Consider the following 18,385-nt stretch of genomic DNA (forward strand, 5'->3'; position numbering starts at 1 on the left):
TGTCAGTATTCCCAAGGGAATGCTAATGTCTTCCAACATATAGGGCGATCAGATCTGTGATCAAACTATAATGCTGACTCCTGGCAGCCTCTAGCTACTCAGTTATTCATCCCTGCCCACTAGCATGGAGTACTCCCTGATTTGGCTTTCCTTTCACCTGGACACATTCATGGGGGAACTAGTATTGTCCATATAAGGGTTCAAGGAGCCCCAGCATGCATAGGGAAAAGATCCTTGGGCCAGAAGTCGGGAGACGTAGATTCTAGACCCAGCCCTGCTGCCTAGCTGTGTGACCCTGGGCAGGATGCTAACTTCTCTGGATTTCACACTTATCTCTGAGATCCCTTCTAGTTCTAAGGGTCTCTAAGGGATTTCAAGTGGGTATCTGGGCTCTTATCCCTCCAGGACTCTCCCTTCTTCTGTTTGACCACTGTGATAAATAATTTTATGTAACGTAGCTTCTGACAAACTCAGCATATGTTCTTTCTACTGTTGAATTCTCCAGTTATGGATCATGCCAGAGAGTAAACTGGGGACCTGGCATGACTCAGGCTGAATGGTACTCCATTTTTAAGAGCCAATTGAGCCCGCTTCTACAAATTCTCCCCTATCCTAATCTAGTAGAAATCACCCGATCTCATGTCCATCTGTTGTTCAGGCAGCCACACCACATTTGTACCAAAGAAATACATAGGCCCTGGGGAACCTGGACCTTCTCCAGGGTGACTTCATGCTCCAGGTAGACATCTTTCAGATTAGAAACTAGAATCCCAGCCATCAATCAGCATCCTTAAATGAGAGAGACCCAGATTCCAGTACCAATACCTGGTCTACATGGGGAGGTCAAGACCCGGGCAGGGCAGTGGGGGGGAGTGGGGGTCGGTGTTCTGCTTGCTGTGATTTAATTATGACTTTCTGATTCAGGAATGTGGAAGCAAATGTGAATGAGCCAACTCTCAGGACCAACTGTCAAGCATGTGGCTTGTAATCTGCTGTCATCCTGCTTGTCCCAAGAGCTCACAGTTTGACAGCTCACCAGTTAGTGAAATATTTCCTCCACTGCTCTGATTCATACCCTGTGGACCTGAGGATCTTGGACAGGGAAAGGGCACCCCAGCTAGGCTGTTCGCTGGCTGGTAACATCCCAGTGGTTTGCGTTACAATGACTCAGCAGCCCTCGTTTTTCCCCCTATAGTACAAATGGTGTCAGAACCCTCTCCAAGTGAAATGGAATGTAATCTGTAATTATTCTGTCAAGAGATGGCATTTGTAATGAGGCATTCCTGCTGGTGGCCTCCAGAGGTCCCTTATTCTATAACCACTAAGTACCACTTTAATGAGCTTTTCACTAAAAATTGTCAAGAGCTCTCACTGACATCCTTGGATATTATTTAGTTAAGGGATTATTTAGAGGAAAGGGCCCGTCTTCTTGGGTGAAGGATGGGCACTTGGAATATCAAGAGGAATCAGCAATAGGCAGTCTGCCCTGAGAGAATGGAAGGAACTGGGAAAGAGAAAAGAGGCCAGTTATCAGTTATGATGGAAGTGTGAGATTGATGTGAAATGCAGAAAAAGGAATGGCTAATAACAAAGTGTTCCTGTTTAATACAAAACAGGTTTTAATCCATTTCTCACAACATTATTTCTGTGACTGCAAAGGGTAATTCTGTTACAGTTTGAGAGCATCCAGTTTCTTCTCATCTGATTCTATTTGCACTGAGCAATCTTCTGAGGTGAATTGAATTTCCTTAGTAGATTTTCCAACTGAGAAGTATAATAACCAGCTGTTATCATTTTAGTTCTCTTAACAGTTACTATTCTTGTTGTAAATTGGCCTGCTGATTTCTGTTCCTTCCCCGGGCAGTTTAGTTAGCAGGAATCAATTCTTCCTGGGCCAGCAGAGAAAATCACGTGTCTAGACCTACGAGGTGAAGTTTTTTTAAACCCTAGAACTTCTACAGCCGTGCAGATTCTTCAACTCCCCTGTCAGCAATTAACCACATCTCATGAACATCCACTGAAATAATATCTTCTGCTTAAGTCTTAAGAGGTCCAAGGGACGTTGATGTCTCCATCACCCTAACTCACGTCCTGGGTGCGGGATGAGAAAACTGGCTCTTCCTGCCCTCCTGGGCAGCCGTCCCCCTCAAGCCAGAGGCTGTGAACACCAAGGCATAGCCTAGCATGTGGCCAATACAACTTTCCTCTACCCTTCATCACATCGATCCTCAGCTATCTCTGTATACCTCCACCCTCAGATTCTAGAAAACACCAACTCTTCTTTGCAGAACTAAGATAACTTCGGCAGTTATCTTGTGGATCCCCTCATGTGAATATGAAAAACTTAAAGAGATCAAGCGACTTCATCAGGGTCACACAGCAAGTGGGTGGTGGAGCCGGAACCAGAACTCACGTCTGGGGACCCCAAGCAGCTTCTCTCCTGCGTTCCCTTGCACCTCTGCCTTGCTCTGGTATTTGTATCTGCTGACCTTGGGGGCACTATGGTGAATAAACGGAGGTGACAGAGGCCAAGTGAAAGGTCGAATGCAGAAGAAAATGACAGGAAAGAACTGAAATTATAGGAATGAAATCAGCAGAGAAGGCACACTGACTCTAATTCAAGTTCACACTGCTTCTGGATGAATCTAATCCGATATTTAGAGAGAACACTTCATTGCTAGGTGATAAGTAAAAATCAATCCTTTTCCTTCCTCCGAGGTTCACCTCACTTAAGAGTGTGTCTATAAGCAATAACATAATTTATACGTGCCCCTAGATAGGCGATGGAAATGGCCTAACCCTTCCTGGCTTGTTTTTCATGAGAAACCCAATTCTCACATGAGTGCCAGTGTTTAACAGTAAATGTCAGATGAAGAGAAAATGGTAAGAGAGGAGATATTTGGAAGTCTGGAAGAAGAAAAACAAAAAAGGCTGCAGCCACTGAACTAGTGAGATGGGGGCCACGGTTACCCCAGGGGGCACAGTTGGAAAAGACAGAGTGGCAGGTGGGAAGCCGGTCGGGAGGAAGGGCAAGGAGCTCATCGATGCAGGTGCTCAGCCCGCACTCAGCAGCGGAACGGTGCCGCCCTGGTGACCTGCCACAGGCCTCTTCATTCCTCACCTCCCATTCTTCTGCTGCCTGCTTATTTCCTTGACTTTTTATTATCATATTCTATCCTGCGGGAAGGAAATGCCAAGATGGAGACTATTGTAATATCAGGTGTTCTTAGTTGTTTTTTTCACTCTTCTGTTATCATCACTCTTCTGGTGATAATTTATTAGGAAAGCTGCCAATGCATGCTCTAGACCATTAGAATCCCATCTTTGGGGGCCTGGGTGGCTCAGTCGTTAAGCGTCTGCCTTCAGCTCAGGTCATGATCCCGGGGTCCTGGGATCAAGCCCCGCATCTGGCTCCCTGCTCAGCGGGAAGCCTGCTTCTCCCTCTCCCGCTCCCCCTGCTTGTGTTCCCTCTCTCGCTGTGTCTCTGTCAAATAAATAAAATCTTAAAAAAAAAAAAAAGATTCCCATCCTTAACTATTATGTGGGTTTTCACCTTTTAAATTTTTCCTCTGGTAGGGGGCGCCTGGCTGGCTCTGTGGGTTAAGCCTCCAACTCTTGGTTTTGGCTCGGGTCATGATCTCAGGGTGGTGGGGTCGAGCCCAGTCAGGCTCCCAGGCTCAGCCAGGAGTCGACTGGAAATTCTCCCTTTCCGTCTCCCTCTGCCCCTCCCCACACATACTCACACTCTCTCTCCTTCTCTCTAAAATAAATGGATGAATCTTAAAAAAAAATTTTTTTTAATTTTTACTGTGGTAAAAATATATATTAACATAAAGATGCCAATTAAACCATTTTGAAGTATACAAGTCATCAGCATTAATTACATTCACACTGTGGTACATCCATCACCACTACTTCCAAAATGTGTCCATCACCCCAAACAGAAAATCTGTATCCACTGACCACTAACTTCCCATTCGCCATACCCCCAGCCCCTGGTAACCACTCATCTACTTTCTGTCTCTATGAACTTAATACCAGGCATTCTTACTTAACTCTATATACCTCCTAAAATGTAGCAGCAGTAGAAAAGAATGGAACCTGAGGTGAAAAGGAAAAGGGTGTTGTGGGTTAAAAAACCAAACTCTCACTTTCTGAAAACTTTATTATGACTGAGTAGTTTTATCCCACCCATTCAGAGAACAGACACTGAATGTCCCTCTGCTGTGCTAATTCAGCGTCTTTCTTTCTTCTTTCAGTGACCATGCAGCAGGTGGCCAGGACCGTGGCCAAAGTGGAACTCTCGGACCACGTGTGTGATGTGGTATTTGCGCTCTTCGACTGCGATGGTGAGTGGGGCCCTCTCGAGTCCGGCGGGAAAACTGAGCCTGACTGTCCTGGAAGTGGCCACAGTTGATCCTGGAGGCCTGCAGAGTGCCCCAGTGCGCTCGCCTGAACCTCTTCAGCTTACCCCCCTCCCACAGCGGCAGCTCAGCCATCAGCGCCATGACACTGAGAACCAGAACCCCCGGTCCTGGTTTGTGTTTTCCATTTCTTCTTGTAATTCCAATTTGTCTAGTTCCAAATCCTTCTACATGAATGTACAACCATAAGAACCTTAAAAAAGGGAACGATTCAACTCTGGTAGTGTTTTTAAAAGGTAAATAAACTCAAATATAAAAGCTCCAAAAAAAAGGAAACAAGAATATTAGACCCAACTTGCTGCTTCATAGACTAGGAGCACGCGATTATCTGACTGTGTCTAGAAAGAAGGTGGTCCTGATCTCTCCCCCTCCCAAAGCACATTGCGGTCATTCACATTTCTGCCTCCCAGCTCGCAGTGGTCTGTTGTGTCTGTGACCACTCTGGAGGTTAGCCCATGTGAGAGGTCCTGGTTCATCAGCTGTCATCAGTTCTCAGCTCTGTCGCCTGACATACTACAACTACTAATACTCACCACAGAGACTTAGGCTTTTTCTCAGTGCTTACTAAGACCCAGGCATTGTGCTAAGCTGCTCAGGTAACCCTCTGACGGAGGAACAGTTTTGCACCACATTTTCCAGATAAGGACGCTGAGACTCAGGTGAAGTCATTTTCCCAGGAGCACACAGGTAGTGGTAGATAGCATAGCTAGGATCTGAATCCAAGCTGGCCGCCTCCCTCTATTCTCTGTTCCCTCCCCTGCTTGTTTCCCAGCCAGAATTCATTGCTCATCTTCCTCTAGGAAGCGAGGCTAATGGAATCCAGGAACCAGGTCAAAAGTTCCTGCCTCGGTGAAACCTCTGTTCTGGTCCCAGCGTAATAATGAGTCACTCTGGCTTTTTCATTCCTTAACTTGTTTCAGTTTGTCTTCATTACTGCGTATTGTACTCTATCTCTGTGTATGTGACCTAATAACTTCCCTACTAAATTATGAGCTTTTTAAAAAAGTGTTTACTTTAATTCCAGTGAGTTACCAGTGTTATATTAGTTTCAGGTGTACAATATAGTGATTCAACAATTTTCCATACATCACCCGGTGCTCATCATGACAAGTGCACTCCTTAATCCCCATCACCTATTTCACCCATCCCCCTCCACTCACCTCCCCTCTGGTAACCATCAGTTTTCTGTAGTTAAGAGTCTGTTTCTTGCTTTATCTCTCTTAATTTTTTTCCTTTTGCTTATTTTGTTTCTTAAATTCCACATGAGTGAAATCATATAGTACTGGTCTTTCTCTGATTGATTTTGCTTAGCATTATACACTCTAACTCCATCCATGACATTACAAATGGCAAGATTTCATTCTTTTTATGGCTGAATAATATTCCAGTGTGTGTGTGTGTGTGTGTACATATACATACAAAGCACATCTTTATCCATTCAGCAGTTGGTGGACACTTGGGCTGCTTCCATATCTTGGCTATTGTAAATAATGGTGCTATAAATAAATGGTGAGCTTTTTAAGGGTAGTAGCAAGCCCTTTGTTCACCTTTGGACCCTTTCATAGGACCTCGGGTAGTACTTTGCGCATAACAGGTGTTCACTAACTTAAGTTATTGAAGTTATCTAGTTGAACTTGAGTTATTTAAACCTCCCACCTGCACCCACAACCAAGGTCTGAGTGAAAGAAAACTCCAGGGTTAGGACAAGAAGATGGCCTCACCCTCAGGTAGGGGTGGGTTATTCTCTAGTGCTACCCTGTCCAGTATGATATTCTACTAGTTTCGTGTGGCTATTACATTTAAATTAATTAAAATTAAAAACAGCTCACAGCTCCCCTCTTCTAGGAAGGCCTAAGAAATGAAATTTGATTTTCCAGCCTTTTAGAAGGAGATTCTGTCAATATCTATTTGAATCATCTTTAAGAAAATCATTTAACATCTCTGGGGCTTATTTTCTTAATCTACAGAAAAAGGAAGTACATATTAAGTTAAAAAGCCATTGTTATTTCTACCAGCACTAGATCTTAGGTCAGAATGCCAAAGGACGTTGACTTTCAGACTTGTTCACCTCAGAATTTAGAGTTGCACTCACAGATGACACGTGCACACAGGTGACAGTCAGTCATATACCTGCTTCATAAGTAACAGAAGCCATTCACATTGATCAGCTCTGGCCTCAGGGAAGCAGGAAGCAAATCCCCTGGCAGCCTAAATTACCTCAGATTTTTTCATCTTAAGCCTCTCTTTATAAAAATATTAAGAATCTCATTTAGACCTTTTTTATTCTTTTAATTATATTCTTTTTTTAAAAAAGATTTTATTTATTTATTTGACAGAGAGAGCGAGAGAGGGAACACAAGCAAGGGGAGTGGGAGAGGGAGAAGCAGGCTTCCCGCAGAGCAGGGAGCCCGACGTGGGGCTCGATTCCAGGACCCTGGGATCATGACCTGAGCCGAAGGCAGATGCTTAACCACCTGAGCCACCCAGGCGCCCTTTTAATTACATTCTTAATAAGCCATATTACTGATTACTTTTCAGCCAGCCAGGTTCCTTTTTAACTCTTTTTATTGAAGTATACATACAGAAAAGTGCAAATATCATAAGTATACAGCTTGCTAAATTTTTAAAAACTGAACACACCTGTGTAACCAGCATTATCCAGAAACATCACATTAGCAGGACCACAGAGCCCCCTGGTGCTGCCTTCCAGCCACTTCCTCTCCCAAGGGCAGTCCCTCTCCTGACTTCGAATGACACAGATCAGGTCTCCCTGGGTTTGCTTGTTTGATCTTGCTGTGGGTATCTCTGAGGCTGTCCGTGTTCCCTTCAGCCAGAAAACAAGGGCCAGTTTAGGTTTTCAGGTACTGTCTACAAAAGTAAACCCTGTGTTCCTTCTTTCCACTCTCTTCCCAGACCAACCGTTAGTAAAAGTCTGTTTTATGGTTTCCTGTTGTCTTATCACCACCAGTAACAGCTGCCATTCTTTTAATCAGCAGACATTTACTCCTGGGCATGTAGTCAAAGGGTAACTACCCTCTACTGTTGAAGTGGTTACTGTTCTGTGTGGCTTGAGAGGTTGACCTTTGGTTAAACCAGATGCTGTCCAGGTTCCTCTCCAGACCTGAGAGTCTGTCACTGAAGAGGGTGGAATGGGAGGCCATGAGAAAATGGGCTTCACCCAAAGCCAGATTTTGACTTTGGTTTTTAGCATGAACTGCCCCCTCCATCTCTCACCTGGACTATTGCAGCGGCCTTCCTGACTGACTCCCTACTGCCGCTCTCCAGTCCCATCCCCATACAGCCAGCCAGAGAAATCCATCCAAAATGGAAATCTAACTCCATCTCACTTACTCACTTCTAGTCCTTTCCTGGTGCTCTACTGCCTAGAAGATAAAGCACAAACCCTTTAATGAAAATACAAGACCCTTGGGGACCTGTCTCCTGCCCGCCTCTTCTGTTTACGACCCCGCCCGTGTGTGCACTTCCTAACTACTCAGCAGTCGGGCTGCTCCCTGCCTCTGCCTTTGCTTGGGCCACTCCCACTACCTAGAACGCCTCCCTCATCTCATTCCCCTCTAATTGGCCAATTTCTGCTCATCCTTTGGGATTCAACTTAGGAGTCACCTCCAGGAGGCCTTTACAGCTCTGTACTTGCACCACCCCCAGCCTGGGTTAGATCCCTTCCTCCGTGCCCCCATAGCATCTTCTGTTTACCCCACGATGGCATTTACCACACTGTTGAAATAATGTATTTGTCTCTCCCACAGCCTGGGAGTATCTCAAGGGACCAAGTCCTATTTACCTCTTTATTCTCAACTCCTAGTATAGGACCTCACCTACAACGTATTCTTGTTCACCCTCTGTCGCGCTACACTAAACTGTCACTGACTTGTAATCGGAAACATCAAGGAAGGAGCAAACCATTCGTTTGAATTTGGCTGTGAGAGTGCACTGGGCTCCAGAACCCACCTTGTGTGAACGATGGAATTTTCTCAGTGTCTTTGTTCCAAGGCCTCCACTTATCCCTCTTGTGTTTGTCTCTTCCTCTAGGCAATGGGGAGCTGAGCAATAAGGAGTTTGTTTCCATCATGAAGCAGCGGCTGATGAGAGGCCTCGAGAAGCCCAAAGACATGGGCTTCACCCGCCTCATGCAGGCCATGTGGAAATGTGCACAGGAAACTGCCTGGGACTTCGCTTTGCCTAAACAGTAACCCAGAACTGCAAGAGGGACCTCCTCCTCCACCCGAAGCACCCTGACCCCTCGAGCAGAGCCTTGGCACAACCCTTTCGGCTGCTGCTTCTGAAAGTAGTGCTCCCTTCCTTTGGGAATGATCTCAGGATTCACCCAGTTTCCCCTCTCCGCCCTTCCCCTGACTCAGCATTTCTGCGAGGCTCTGCTTCTGCCCAGTGATCATCCCCATAGGTTCTCAGAAACATGAACGAGTCCTAAGAGGTCAGACTTCCGGCACCTTCATCAGCTCTATGCTACTTCAAGCAACCCTATGGATAAAGAATGCAGGGAACCATCCACATGCCTGCCCACCCCGGGAAACACCCAGTTCTCGAGTCATTTTGGCTGTGGACTTACATTAAGAATATTCCTTGCTTTTCCTCCTGCTGGTGTTTTTAAGCCACAAGTTGGGAAGACGTCTGAAAGGCAGAAGGAAGGCTGTGATGAATGGTCATAAGGAAGAGCCGGGCAGCCTGAGCTGGCGGAAAGCCTGGGCCAGAGAACGGATCCATGTCGGTCCCCAGGGTGGCTCTGCGGCCTGCTCCGGGAAGGTGATGTGCACGGCGGGGTAGAGCAAGATTTGGAATTTCGAGCACCTGTTTCCCGGCTCCCTCAGAGGACTCCACCACGACTCGGTGCCTAATGGGCAGTAGTGATTGAGTCCCGTGTTCCCTGCAAGGGCCATTTCCCTCCAGGAGTGCGTCTCTGAAGCGGAGGCCTGGCTCACAGCCTGTCTGCCCTCTGTCTTAAACACTTGTAAAATATCACTTTAATTATAACAGTTTGCAATAAATTCTCCCCCACCCCACCAAAGGCTGTTGTGTCTTTTAGGATCCTCTGGGGTACTTTTCCTTTCTCCACTGGGTTTGAGATCAGGCTAGCAGCAGACCCGTTTTCTTTCTACCACAGTCTGGTTCTCCCTGTTGAAAGGCAACTTGAGACACAAAAAGTGAGGGCATTGGGAGGTTAATGGTGGCATCGTCCCCACAGTTTGGATGGCATTTCATCTTAGGCCAGGTACATAGTCCTTGATAACTCAGACCCCACGATTAGGAACTGAGATGGGGTGGGAGAGTGTATGAGAAATCATCGGGTGTGGCAGACCTCAATGTAAGAACCGCAGCACCCAGTGTTTTATATGGACTCCACTCTGACTCAGTGTGGCCTTGAACAAGCAAGTCATTTCCCATCTGTGTCCTTAACTGTAAAATGTCAGGGTTGAGCTTAATGGGCTCTCAGGTTTCTTCTAGGTCCAAAAGCCTCTCCATCGGTTCTCCTCCAGAATTCCTGCAGGCTCCAGAACCTCCAGGTAATGCTCCCTGGCGTGAGAGTGTCTCAAGTCCAACGTCATAGAACCGCCACACCAAAACCCTAGTGCTTCCTGCGAGGCCTGGAAGTCGGTAGGGGGTGTCTATCTGCCAAATAAGAGCAGCGGCCTGGGTCTCTGCACCTGTGACAGTACCAACCCCAGCATCTTCTCCAGAGCAATTCAACAGCCTATTTCCAACATCCTTTCTGGGAGCAGATTAGATTATTTCTCAATCTACCTCACTACCTCATCTACCTTCCACTCTTCCCTGTCTTGGGATATGAATTCCTGGTACCCAAGTGTAGCCGTTGCCTTGCTCATCGCTCCGGGGCTGAGGCATCAGCAAAATGTGAACTTTTCTTAAATTTGTCCCAGAATCCCCAGATCACTCTTTCCCTCAATCCTCGTTTCTCCAGCCTGAAAGAGAAGTCCCATTCACAGCTTTCATGGGGCATTCATTGCCCTGCAAGAAGAGATCTCCTGATTGGCCTGGGTTCACTGAAGCTGAAAGGGAGAGCACAGCAGGGGAGGGTAAAGAACTTACCCTCATCTTGAAACCCACTGTCAAGGGCCCTCACCTATTACAGGTACATGGAATTCCAACTGGGCTCCTTTAGCCACTAGGAGTGCCCGAGGAAGCACAGGAGGTCCAGGTGCTCAAGAAGATAGGCTAGCCACACTTTGGCACAATAGGGTTAAATATGCAGGTGAGAGGTACCAGCTACGTCACCCAGAAGAGGCCAGGGTCCCCCAAAGAAGTCCTTGAGCAAGGCATCATGTGAGCAGGCTGAGAGGATTTCACGAAGCAGCACTTGGGATAGGCTGGGAGCACTGGCGAATACAAAAGGCCGATATGTGCTTTTTTTTTTTTAAAGATTTTATTTATTTATTTGACAGAGAGAGACACAGCGAGAGAGGGGACACAAGCAGGAAGAGTGGGAGAGGGAGAAGCAGGCCTCCCACTGAGCAGGAAGCCCGATGCGGGGCTCGATTCCAGGACCCTGGGACCATGACCTGAGCCGAAGGCAGATGCTTAACGACTGAGCCACCCAGGCGCCCTGTGCTTCTCTTTTTATTCAAATTGTTTCTTCTACCTAGATAGAATAATCCGCCCCTCTTCCTTCAAGTCTCCACTCCAGCAGTCCCCTCCTTTAAAAACCCACCTGGGGGCACCTGGGTGGCTCCGCTGTAATCGATGTAATGTTTGTGAGATCGTCACCCCCAAAGTTCAGACCCAGAGCAGTGATGTGGTCAAAGAAACAGTCCACCACCAAAAGCTAATTTTAAAATAACTCTTGGACAATGTACAAGTGATATTAGCAATGCTTCAATAAATTGCTCCCACATACCCACAGCCATTCTTTATGTTTGCTGTTTTTTATTTCTTTAAAAAAAAAAAACAACAAAGAATTCTCCAGTTCTAGTGCTTAGGCTTCAGGGAGGGAAAGAAACTCAGAGGGGACCCAGGCTGGTGGGCTTCCTTGTGACCCTGGGCTCAGCATCATCCACAAGCATAAGCAGAGAGAATATGGAGAGAGAGTTACTAAGGAAAATGGGTTTAAGGACATGCATGCTCTTCAAAAATCATTTTTTTTCTTTCTTTCTTTCTTAGAGAGACAGCGAGAGAGGGAACACAAGCAGGGGGAGTGGGAGAGGGAGAAGCAGGCTTCCTGCAGAGCAGGGAGCCGGATGCAGGGCTCGAACCCAGGACCCCGGGATCATGACCTGAGAGCCGAAGGCAGACGCTTAACGACTAAGCCACTCAGGCGACCCAAAAATCATCATATTAATAGCTTTTAGTGCCCCACCTAATTTTAGCTCTGGTTGAAGCATATGCACTTGGACTGAATTGGAGTCTAAGAAAGGAGAAGTCCAGGCCACAGCTGCGACCAGACAGGAAAGAAGGGACAGCAGGATAGGAGCCAGGAGCCAGGTCCCCCAGCTGGAGCATCCTCCCCAAGCCTTAGCACAGCCCAAGCCAGGCTGTATGCCCCGAGAAGCTTAGAAAAGGAAGGAGGGACCACAGGCACGAGCTCAGCTTTCAGGCTTCGAGCGCCACCTGCTGGCAAGAAGGCTCAGCGCAGGGAATCTGGTCTGGAGCAGGTAAGGGGAGGCTGCCTGAATCAGCCTCGCCCCAGCCCTGCTCCTGAGACTCGGCGGCCCAGGGACCTGGGCGGCATGGTGTGGGGTGGGATGAACAGCCAGAGATGGACCATAACGATGAAGAGAGACAGTATGGACAGGATTATAATTGAGAAGAGGAAAGGAGCAATGCTTGTGGATTGTTCCCTGTGGCTCCAGAATGGGAATTTTTACCAGCAAATGAGAGGGTATGAGTTGCTCTGTTCATTCCACAACTCTTTACTGCTCACCTGCTATGTGCCAGGCACTGAGCAAGGTCTTCAAGGAGTTTGTGTTCCAGAGAAAGGAAACAATAAGGTTAAGTACACACTGGTATGAGAGCACTTAGTAAAGCAAAAGGGCCACCCAGTCCAGATTTGGGAGCTCAAGGCACGCTTGCAAAGGAAGTGATTTATTTTTAAGTTAGAACAAAACAAACACTAAGGTCTGTGAGTTGAGGAGGAGCTAATGATGGGGGAGGGGGGCCAGGCAGAGGCTGCCGCGCTTGCAAAGGTCCAAAAGCCAAAACGCATGTTTCTGGCAACTGAAGTTCTAAGGAGTATCCAGCACAGATTGGGGAGTGATTTTGTGACCAAAGAATTAATTAATTAATATGGCAATCTTCACCAAAAAAAAAAAAGATTAAAAATGCATTTGAGGATTTTAGAACATACATAGGTTATAGAAAAAATCATGATGGAAATTTTATTTCTTTTATTTTTTTTTATTTTATTTGAGAGAGAGCGAGCAAGAGCAGGGAGAGGAGCAGAAGGAGAGGGAGAAGCAGAGGAGGGAGAAGCTGAGCAGGGAGCCCAACTTGGGGCTCAATCCCGGGACTCCAGGACTCCGGGATCCCGGGATCATAGCCTGAGCAGAAAGGAGATACCCAACTGACTGAGCCACCCAGGCACCCCATGATGGAAATTTTAAAATGCTTAGAACTGAATATGATAATGAAAATACTAAATATTAAGACTTGTGAGATGTAGCTAAAGGGAAACTCAAAACTTCTTAACTTCTTAACTTAATGGGCTGACAATAAGCTAAACATCTGCCTCAAGAAGTTGGAAGAAAGGGTACCTGGGTGGCTCAGTTGGTTAAGTGTCTGCCTTCGGCTCAGGTTATGATCCCCAGGTCCTGGGATCGAACTCTACTTTGGGCTCCCTGCTCAGTGGAGAACCTGCTTCTCCCTCTCCCTCTGCTGCTCCCCCTACTTGTTCTCTCTCTCGCTCTCTACGTCTGTCAAAAAAATAAATAAAATCTTTTAATAAATAAAAATAAATTTTTAAAGTTCAAAAGTTAAAAAAAAAAGAAGGTGGAAAAAAGAAGATCATAACCCCAAAAAATAAAAAGACCAAAATTTAAAATGTATATAACTAGAAACTACAGAAGTTTAAAAATAATATTGGGAACAACTTTATGCCAATAAATTTGAAATGGATAGTTTCCTAGAAAATATAACACAAGAAAAAATTTAAAATCCGAATAGAGGGGCGCCTGGGTGGCTCAGTTGGTTAAGCGACTGCCTTCAGCTCAGATCATGATCCTGGAGTCCCTGGATTGAGCCCCGCATCGGGCTCCCCGCTCGGCAGGGAGTCTGCTTCTCCCTCTGACCCTCCTCCCTCTCATGCTCTCTCTGTCTCATTCTTTCTCTCTCAAATAAATAAATAAAATCTTTAAAAAATAAAAATAAAAAAATATAAAATAAAATAAAATCCGAATAGACTATAATAAAGTGAATCAGTAGTTTAAAACCTACTTATAACAAAAAATATCAAACCCAGATGGCTTTATGAGAGAAAAAAAAAATAGAACCAGATCCTATAGGACCCTGTAAGCCCCAATAAGGAGTTGGGACTTTATCTTAATTATAATTAGGAGCCACTGAAAGATTTTAAGCCGGAAGATGATGTAATGAGCTTTGCATTTTGGAACAATGCCTTCGCCTGCAATGCCACAGATGGATTGGAGTGGGATCCAGGTTGCAGATGCTGGGAGCCTGGATTAGGGCAATGGCTGCAGAGGTGGGAGTTGCATCGGGTCCGCACTCAGCTGGGAGTCTACTTGAAGATTCTTGCCCTCTGCCCCTCCCCCCACTCGTGCTTGCTCGCTCTTGCTTGCTGTCAAATAAATCTTTAAAAAAAAAAAGAATATATGAAACATTAACATAAAAAAAAAAAAAAAGAATCTGGACCCAGGAAAGGGATCTAGGGTAGAGATATGGAGTAGGAATCTCCTAAAAACCTAGGTTCTCCCAGGTTCAAGGCCAACTAATCACAAACACATAAAGTGTGAATCGGCTTCCCAATTGTAAAATACTAACACCAGCTCCATCTCTTCCCCAAGGGAAAGTCGGAGTAAAGACCACTGAAGTGAAAGGACTTTGAATCAAAGAACCTGTGCTTGGTGGGTTATCTATGAGGAGACAGGTTTGCTGCCCTGTGCCATCCTTCCAGCCTCTAGCCCTGCCTAGGTGTCAAGACCTCCTTTTTCTCTACGGAGAAGTGAGAGGGCAAAGGACTACAGTGGAGATCCAAAGATGCTATGGGGAAATATTTACGCATTCATTCAACAAATAATTTGTTGAAACTCAAATTGAATATTCAATCACCTAGCAGTCATTCACACACAGGTGAATTTTCACCATCTTCGGTGTGAGGTTTAGGCTTTCTTCTTTCTTTTTCCATAGGTGAACATTCACATGGTTCCAAAATCAACCCTAACATTAAAAGGCATACAGGGGCGCCTGGGAGGCTCAGTCAGTTGAGCGTCCCACTCAGTTTCGGCTTGGGTCATGGTCTCAGAGTTGTGGGATCGAGCCATGCCTCAGGCTCCAAGCTCAGCACTGAGTCTGCTTGTCCCTCTCCCTCTGTTCTTCCCTCCTCCGCTCCCCCTCCCCCGCTTTCTTTCTCTCTCTCATAAATAAATAAATTAAATAATTTAATAAATAAATAAAATCTTAAAAAAAGGCACACGCTAGAGAGCCTCCCAGCCATTCACACAGCTGCATAGTATTCCATTGTATACCATGGTTTAATCAATAAGAGTAGTTTCTCAGGGAAAGATTTTGGAGCCTGGAGCTCTCTGAAAAGAAGGGATTGGTGGGTCACATTTGGAGGCAGCAAGGGACACTGGGGAGCCAGGGAACAAAAGAGCAAAGGACAGGGAGTGGGGGCTACTCCGCTGACTTGGCAACGCCTCCTGAAGCTTTAGGCAGGAATTTATCCTCCTCGATAGTTCAGGGAAACTCTGAATAAAGCGTTTAGAGAGAGAAAAACCTGTCTCTAGGATTTATTTACTCTATTCATTTCTTTGAGCCCATATTAGGTATCAGGCCCTGTGCTCAGGCCATGGGGAACATGAGGGCAAGATGTGCATCTTGGTTAACCTGGAGACCGGTGTGCCAACTGTGGGGGGCACTGAACGTGACTGTCCATGGATCGGCCAGGCTCACGGAGGAGGAGGCCCCTTCTCAGCCTCAGATCTTGTCTCAGCTGTCATCTCGAATCCTACACACACAACTTCTGAGCCTCGTCTGGAGCCTACACACAATCCCACTGTTGTACTTGCCACACTGTGCTCTCGTTAATATCAAGCTCTCCTACTAGAATGTGAGCTCCCCGAGGTCAAGTGCGGTCCTTTAGTCATGGTGCATTCTGAATCCCTCGAGTTCTGCAGTGCCTGGCTTTCTGTATAGACATCTGCCTATTAAATTAATTCTACCTCTTCACAGAGATGGAGCTGAAGCTGAGCCCGGAAGAGCAAGTTAGCTTGGCCAGATGGGAAAGATAATTTAGGAGGACAGGCAGATAGATAGGATTGGGGTGAACTGTCTTAGTAGAGATGGGGAGGGGACGATAGGAGATTACAGCCTGGTAAGGTCAGACTGTGAATTCTCGGTGTCCCCAGAGGAGAGAAATATGGAGGCTGGTAGTCATCTAATACAAGGATGGTGTCAGCTCTAGAAGCAAAATGAGGAGATGCTGAGATTCATTTCGAGATTGATTTCCCCGGTGACTTCTCCTGAGTATCTGTGGAGGCAATTAAGGACTTTTTCCCCCCCACTCTTTTTGAGCCTTATCCTCCCACAAATACCAGGATCCCAGCTAGTCAGAAGAGACATTTCCAACTTTTCCCTTAGATCAAAATCATGATATCTCGATTTCAAGAACTATCAAGGAGGGGCACCTGGGTGGCTCAGTTGGTTAAGCAACTGCATTCGGCTCAGGGCATGATCCCAGGGTCCTGGGATCGAGTCCCGCATCAGGCTCCCTGCTCAGCAGGAAGCCTGCTTCTCCCTCTGCCTGCTGCATCCCCTGCTTGTGCTCTGTCTCTCTCTCTGTCAAATAAATAAATAAAATATTAAAAAAAAAAAGAAAGTAAAATTGCCTCAAGACAAAAAACAATACACCCAATTTGAGATCTATAAGAAAAGTAAGGAGCGATAACATGGAGGCTGGTTAGACCAGCATTTAGGTGCAGTTTATAATCCCTTCTGAAACAACAAAGTCTGATTGAAACAATTCTGAGACCCAGCTCAGCTGCAGAGAGGAAGGAAGGAGAGGGATGCAGAAAATACGGCATAAATAAGTCCTACTACATACACATGCTCAGCCTGTCTCCCCAGAGCCTTACTGCTCCAGACCCTGCCACCCAGGCCAAATTACTGACTACAGACTCAAAATTTAAATAAGATTTTGTCATTTATTTATTTATTAAGATTTTATTTATTTATTTGACAGAGAGAGACACAGCGAGAGAGGGAACACAAGCAGGGGGAGTGGGAGAGGGAGAAGCAGGCTTCCCGCCGAGCAGGGAGCCCGATGCGGGGCTCGATCCCAGGACACTGAGATCACGACCTGAGCCGAAGGCAGACGCTTAACGACTGAGCCACCCAGGTGCCCTAGATTTTGTCATTTATATGTGTTGCCGGAAAGGAGAGGACTCACCAGCCAGTAGCTGGGCAATCACAGCCCAATTCCTAACACAATGAAATTGCAGGCCTTCTTTTACACAAGTGCCCTCTTCACAAAGTGAAGGACCTGTGTTGAGTCAGGGAAGAGGGGCCTCAGGATACTCAGAAAATGGAAGAGGAGACTTCGTGATACTTAGCAGAAGAGGGCAAGGTGGGCATGGCAGTCCGAGGGCAACACACCTCACGAAGGCTACCTGAAAGGTGTCCTAGTATTTATCCATTAACATCTGTTAAGGACTCGTCAATCTGTGGAAACCCTTTCTTCAAGTGTAGGGCTGTCTTCCCAAGGAGGGGCTGATCTCTTCGCCACCGGGCTAGTCTCTCACCAGCCAGCTGGCAGTTGTAAGTGTTTGCTTTAGGAAGGGAACTGTGGGGATGGGAAGGAAAGCTGGATGTGAAGAGATTTCCAAGGAGTGAGCACGTGGAGCCAAGGATGCCCTGCTTCTTATTACACAGAGAAAATAAATCCTATTTGAAAAGAACTTATGTTCCCACTTCCAAATTTACCGGCTGCCCCGCGTGTACCTAGCCCCACTGCCTTCCCTGCTGAAAATCAGTGAGTCGTCCACACAGCTATCTAAGGCCATGACTTCACTTGTGCCCCAGACCCCCCATCGACTCCTGCAATTGTCTCCTCTCTCTCCTGCATTACCGACATTTTTTGCCCAATTAAATGATTCCTACCACAGGATTAAAACAAAACAAAAAACAAAAAAACTTCTCCATGTTCCTCTCCACCACCAATCCATTTCTTCCTCACCCTCAGTCTCTTGAATTCATTCCTATCAGGTTTTCACCCTTACCATCCACTGAGAGCAACCTTGTCACGGTCACCACTGACCGCCACATGGTCACATCCACGGGTTCTCAGTGGATGTATTTATCCATTGCTTGGCCTCCCCACAGGGTTTGCCAAAGCTGGACCCCGCCCTCCCTCCTGAAACATTTGCTTCACTTGACCTCTGAGAGAACTCATTTTCTTACTCACAGCGGGTTCTTCATTCTCCTTTCCTGGCCTCTCCTCCTCTCCCAGACTTGTAAATACGGGGGCGCTGCAGGACTCAGTAATCAGACTTTGACTCTTTCCCTGTCTACACTCAATTCCTCGGTGCATTCAGGGCCAGAGCTGTAAATACTATTTACATTCCTTTGTCTATCTAGTCCCATAGCTTTAAATACCATTTGATATTTTCCAAAGTTGTATTTCCATCCCCATCTTCTTCCCTAAACCCTACATATACACAGCTTCCTACTTGAAATCGCCACTTGATTCTAAAGGCATCACAAACGTAACACACTCTCAGTCAAACATCTAATATCCCCTC

General features: G+C 46.3%; 1 protein-coding gene and 2 long non-coding RNA genes across 10 annotated transcripts in view; 1 reads left to right on the forward strand and 2 right to left on the reverse strand.

Moving 5' to 3' along the window:
* The window catches only part of MICU1 (mitochondrial calcium uptake 1), a 246,921-nt gene extending 237,453 nt beyond the window's left edge, over window positions 1-9,468 (forward strand). For all 7 annotated transcript variants that reach the window (XM_078077609.1, XM_078077608.1, XM_078077612.1 and 4 more), the window contains 2 exons: window positions 4,260-4,349; window positions 8,475-9,468. In XM_078077609.1, coding sequence (XP_077933735.1) covers window positions 4,260-4,349; window positions 8,475-8,635 — 251 coding nt within the window. In that variant the 3' untranslated portion in view covers window positions 8,636-9,468. The remainder of the gene's footprint in view (window positions 1-4,259; window positions 4,350-8,474) is intronic.
* Window positions 1-18,385, reverse strand: part of LOC118530432 (uncharacterized) — a 30,502-nt gene that overhangs the window by 11,098 nt on the left and 1,019 nt on the right. The window lies entirely within an intron of this gene.
* LOC144382566 (uncharacterized) lies at window positions 6,972-8,499 on the reverse strand. Its single transcript, XR_013449739.1, has 2 exons — window positions 8,394-8,499; window positions 6,972-7,248 (listed from the first exon to the last, which is right to left on the reverse strand). It is a non-coding gene; the product is annotated as an uncharacterized LOC144382566 (long non-coding RNA).

Source organism: Halichoerus grypus, chromosome 7, assembly GCF_964656455.1.
Source record: "Halichoerus grypus chromosome 7, mHalGry1.hap1.1, whole genome shotgun sequence".
NCBI lineage: Eukaryota > Metazoa > Chordata > Mammalia > Carnivora > Phocidae > Halichoerus > Halichoerus grypus.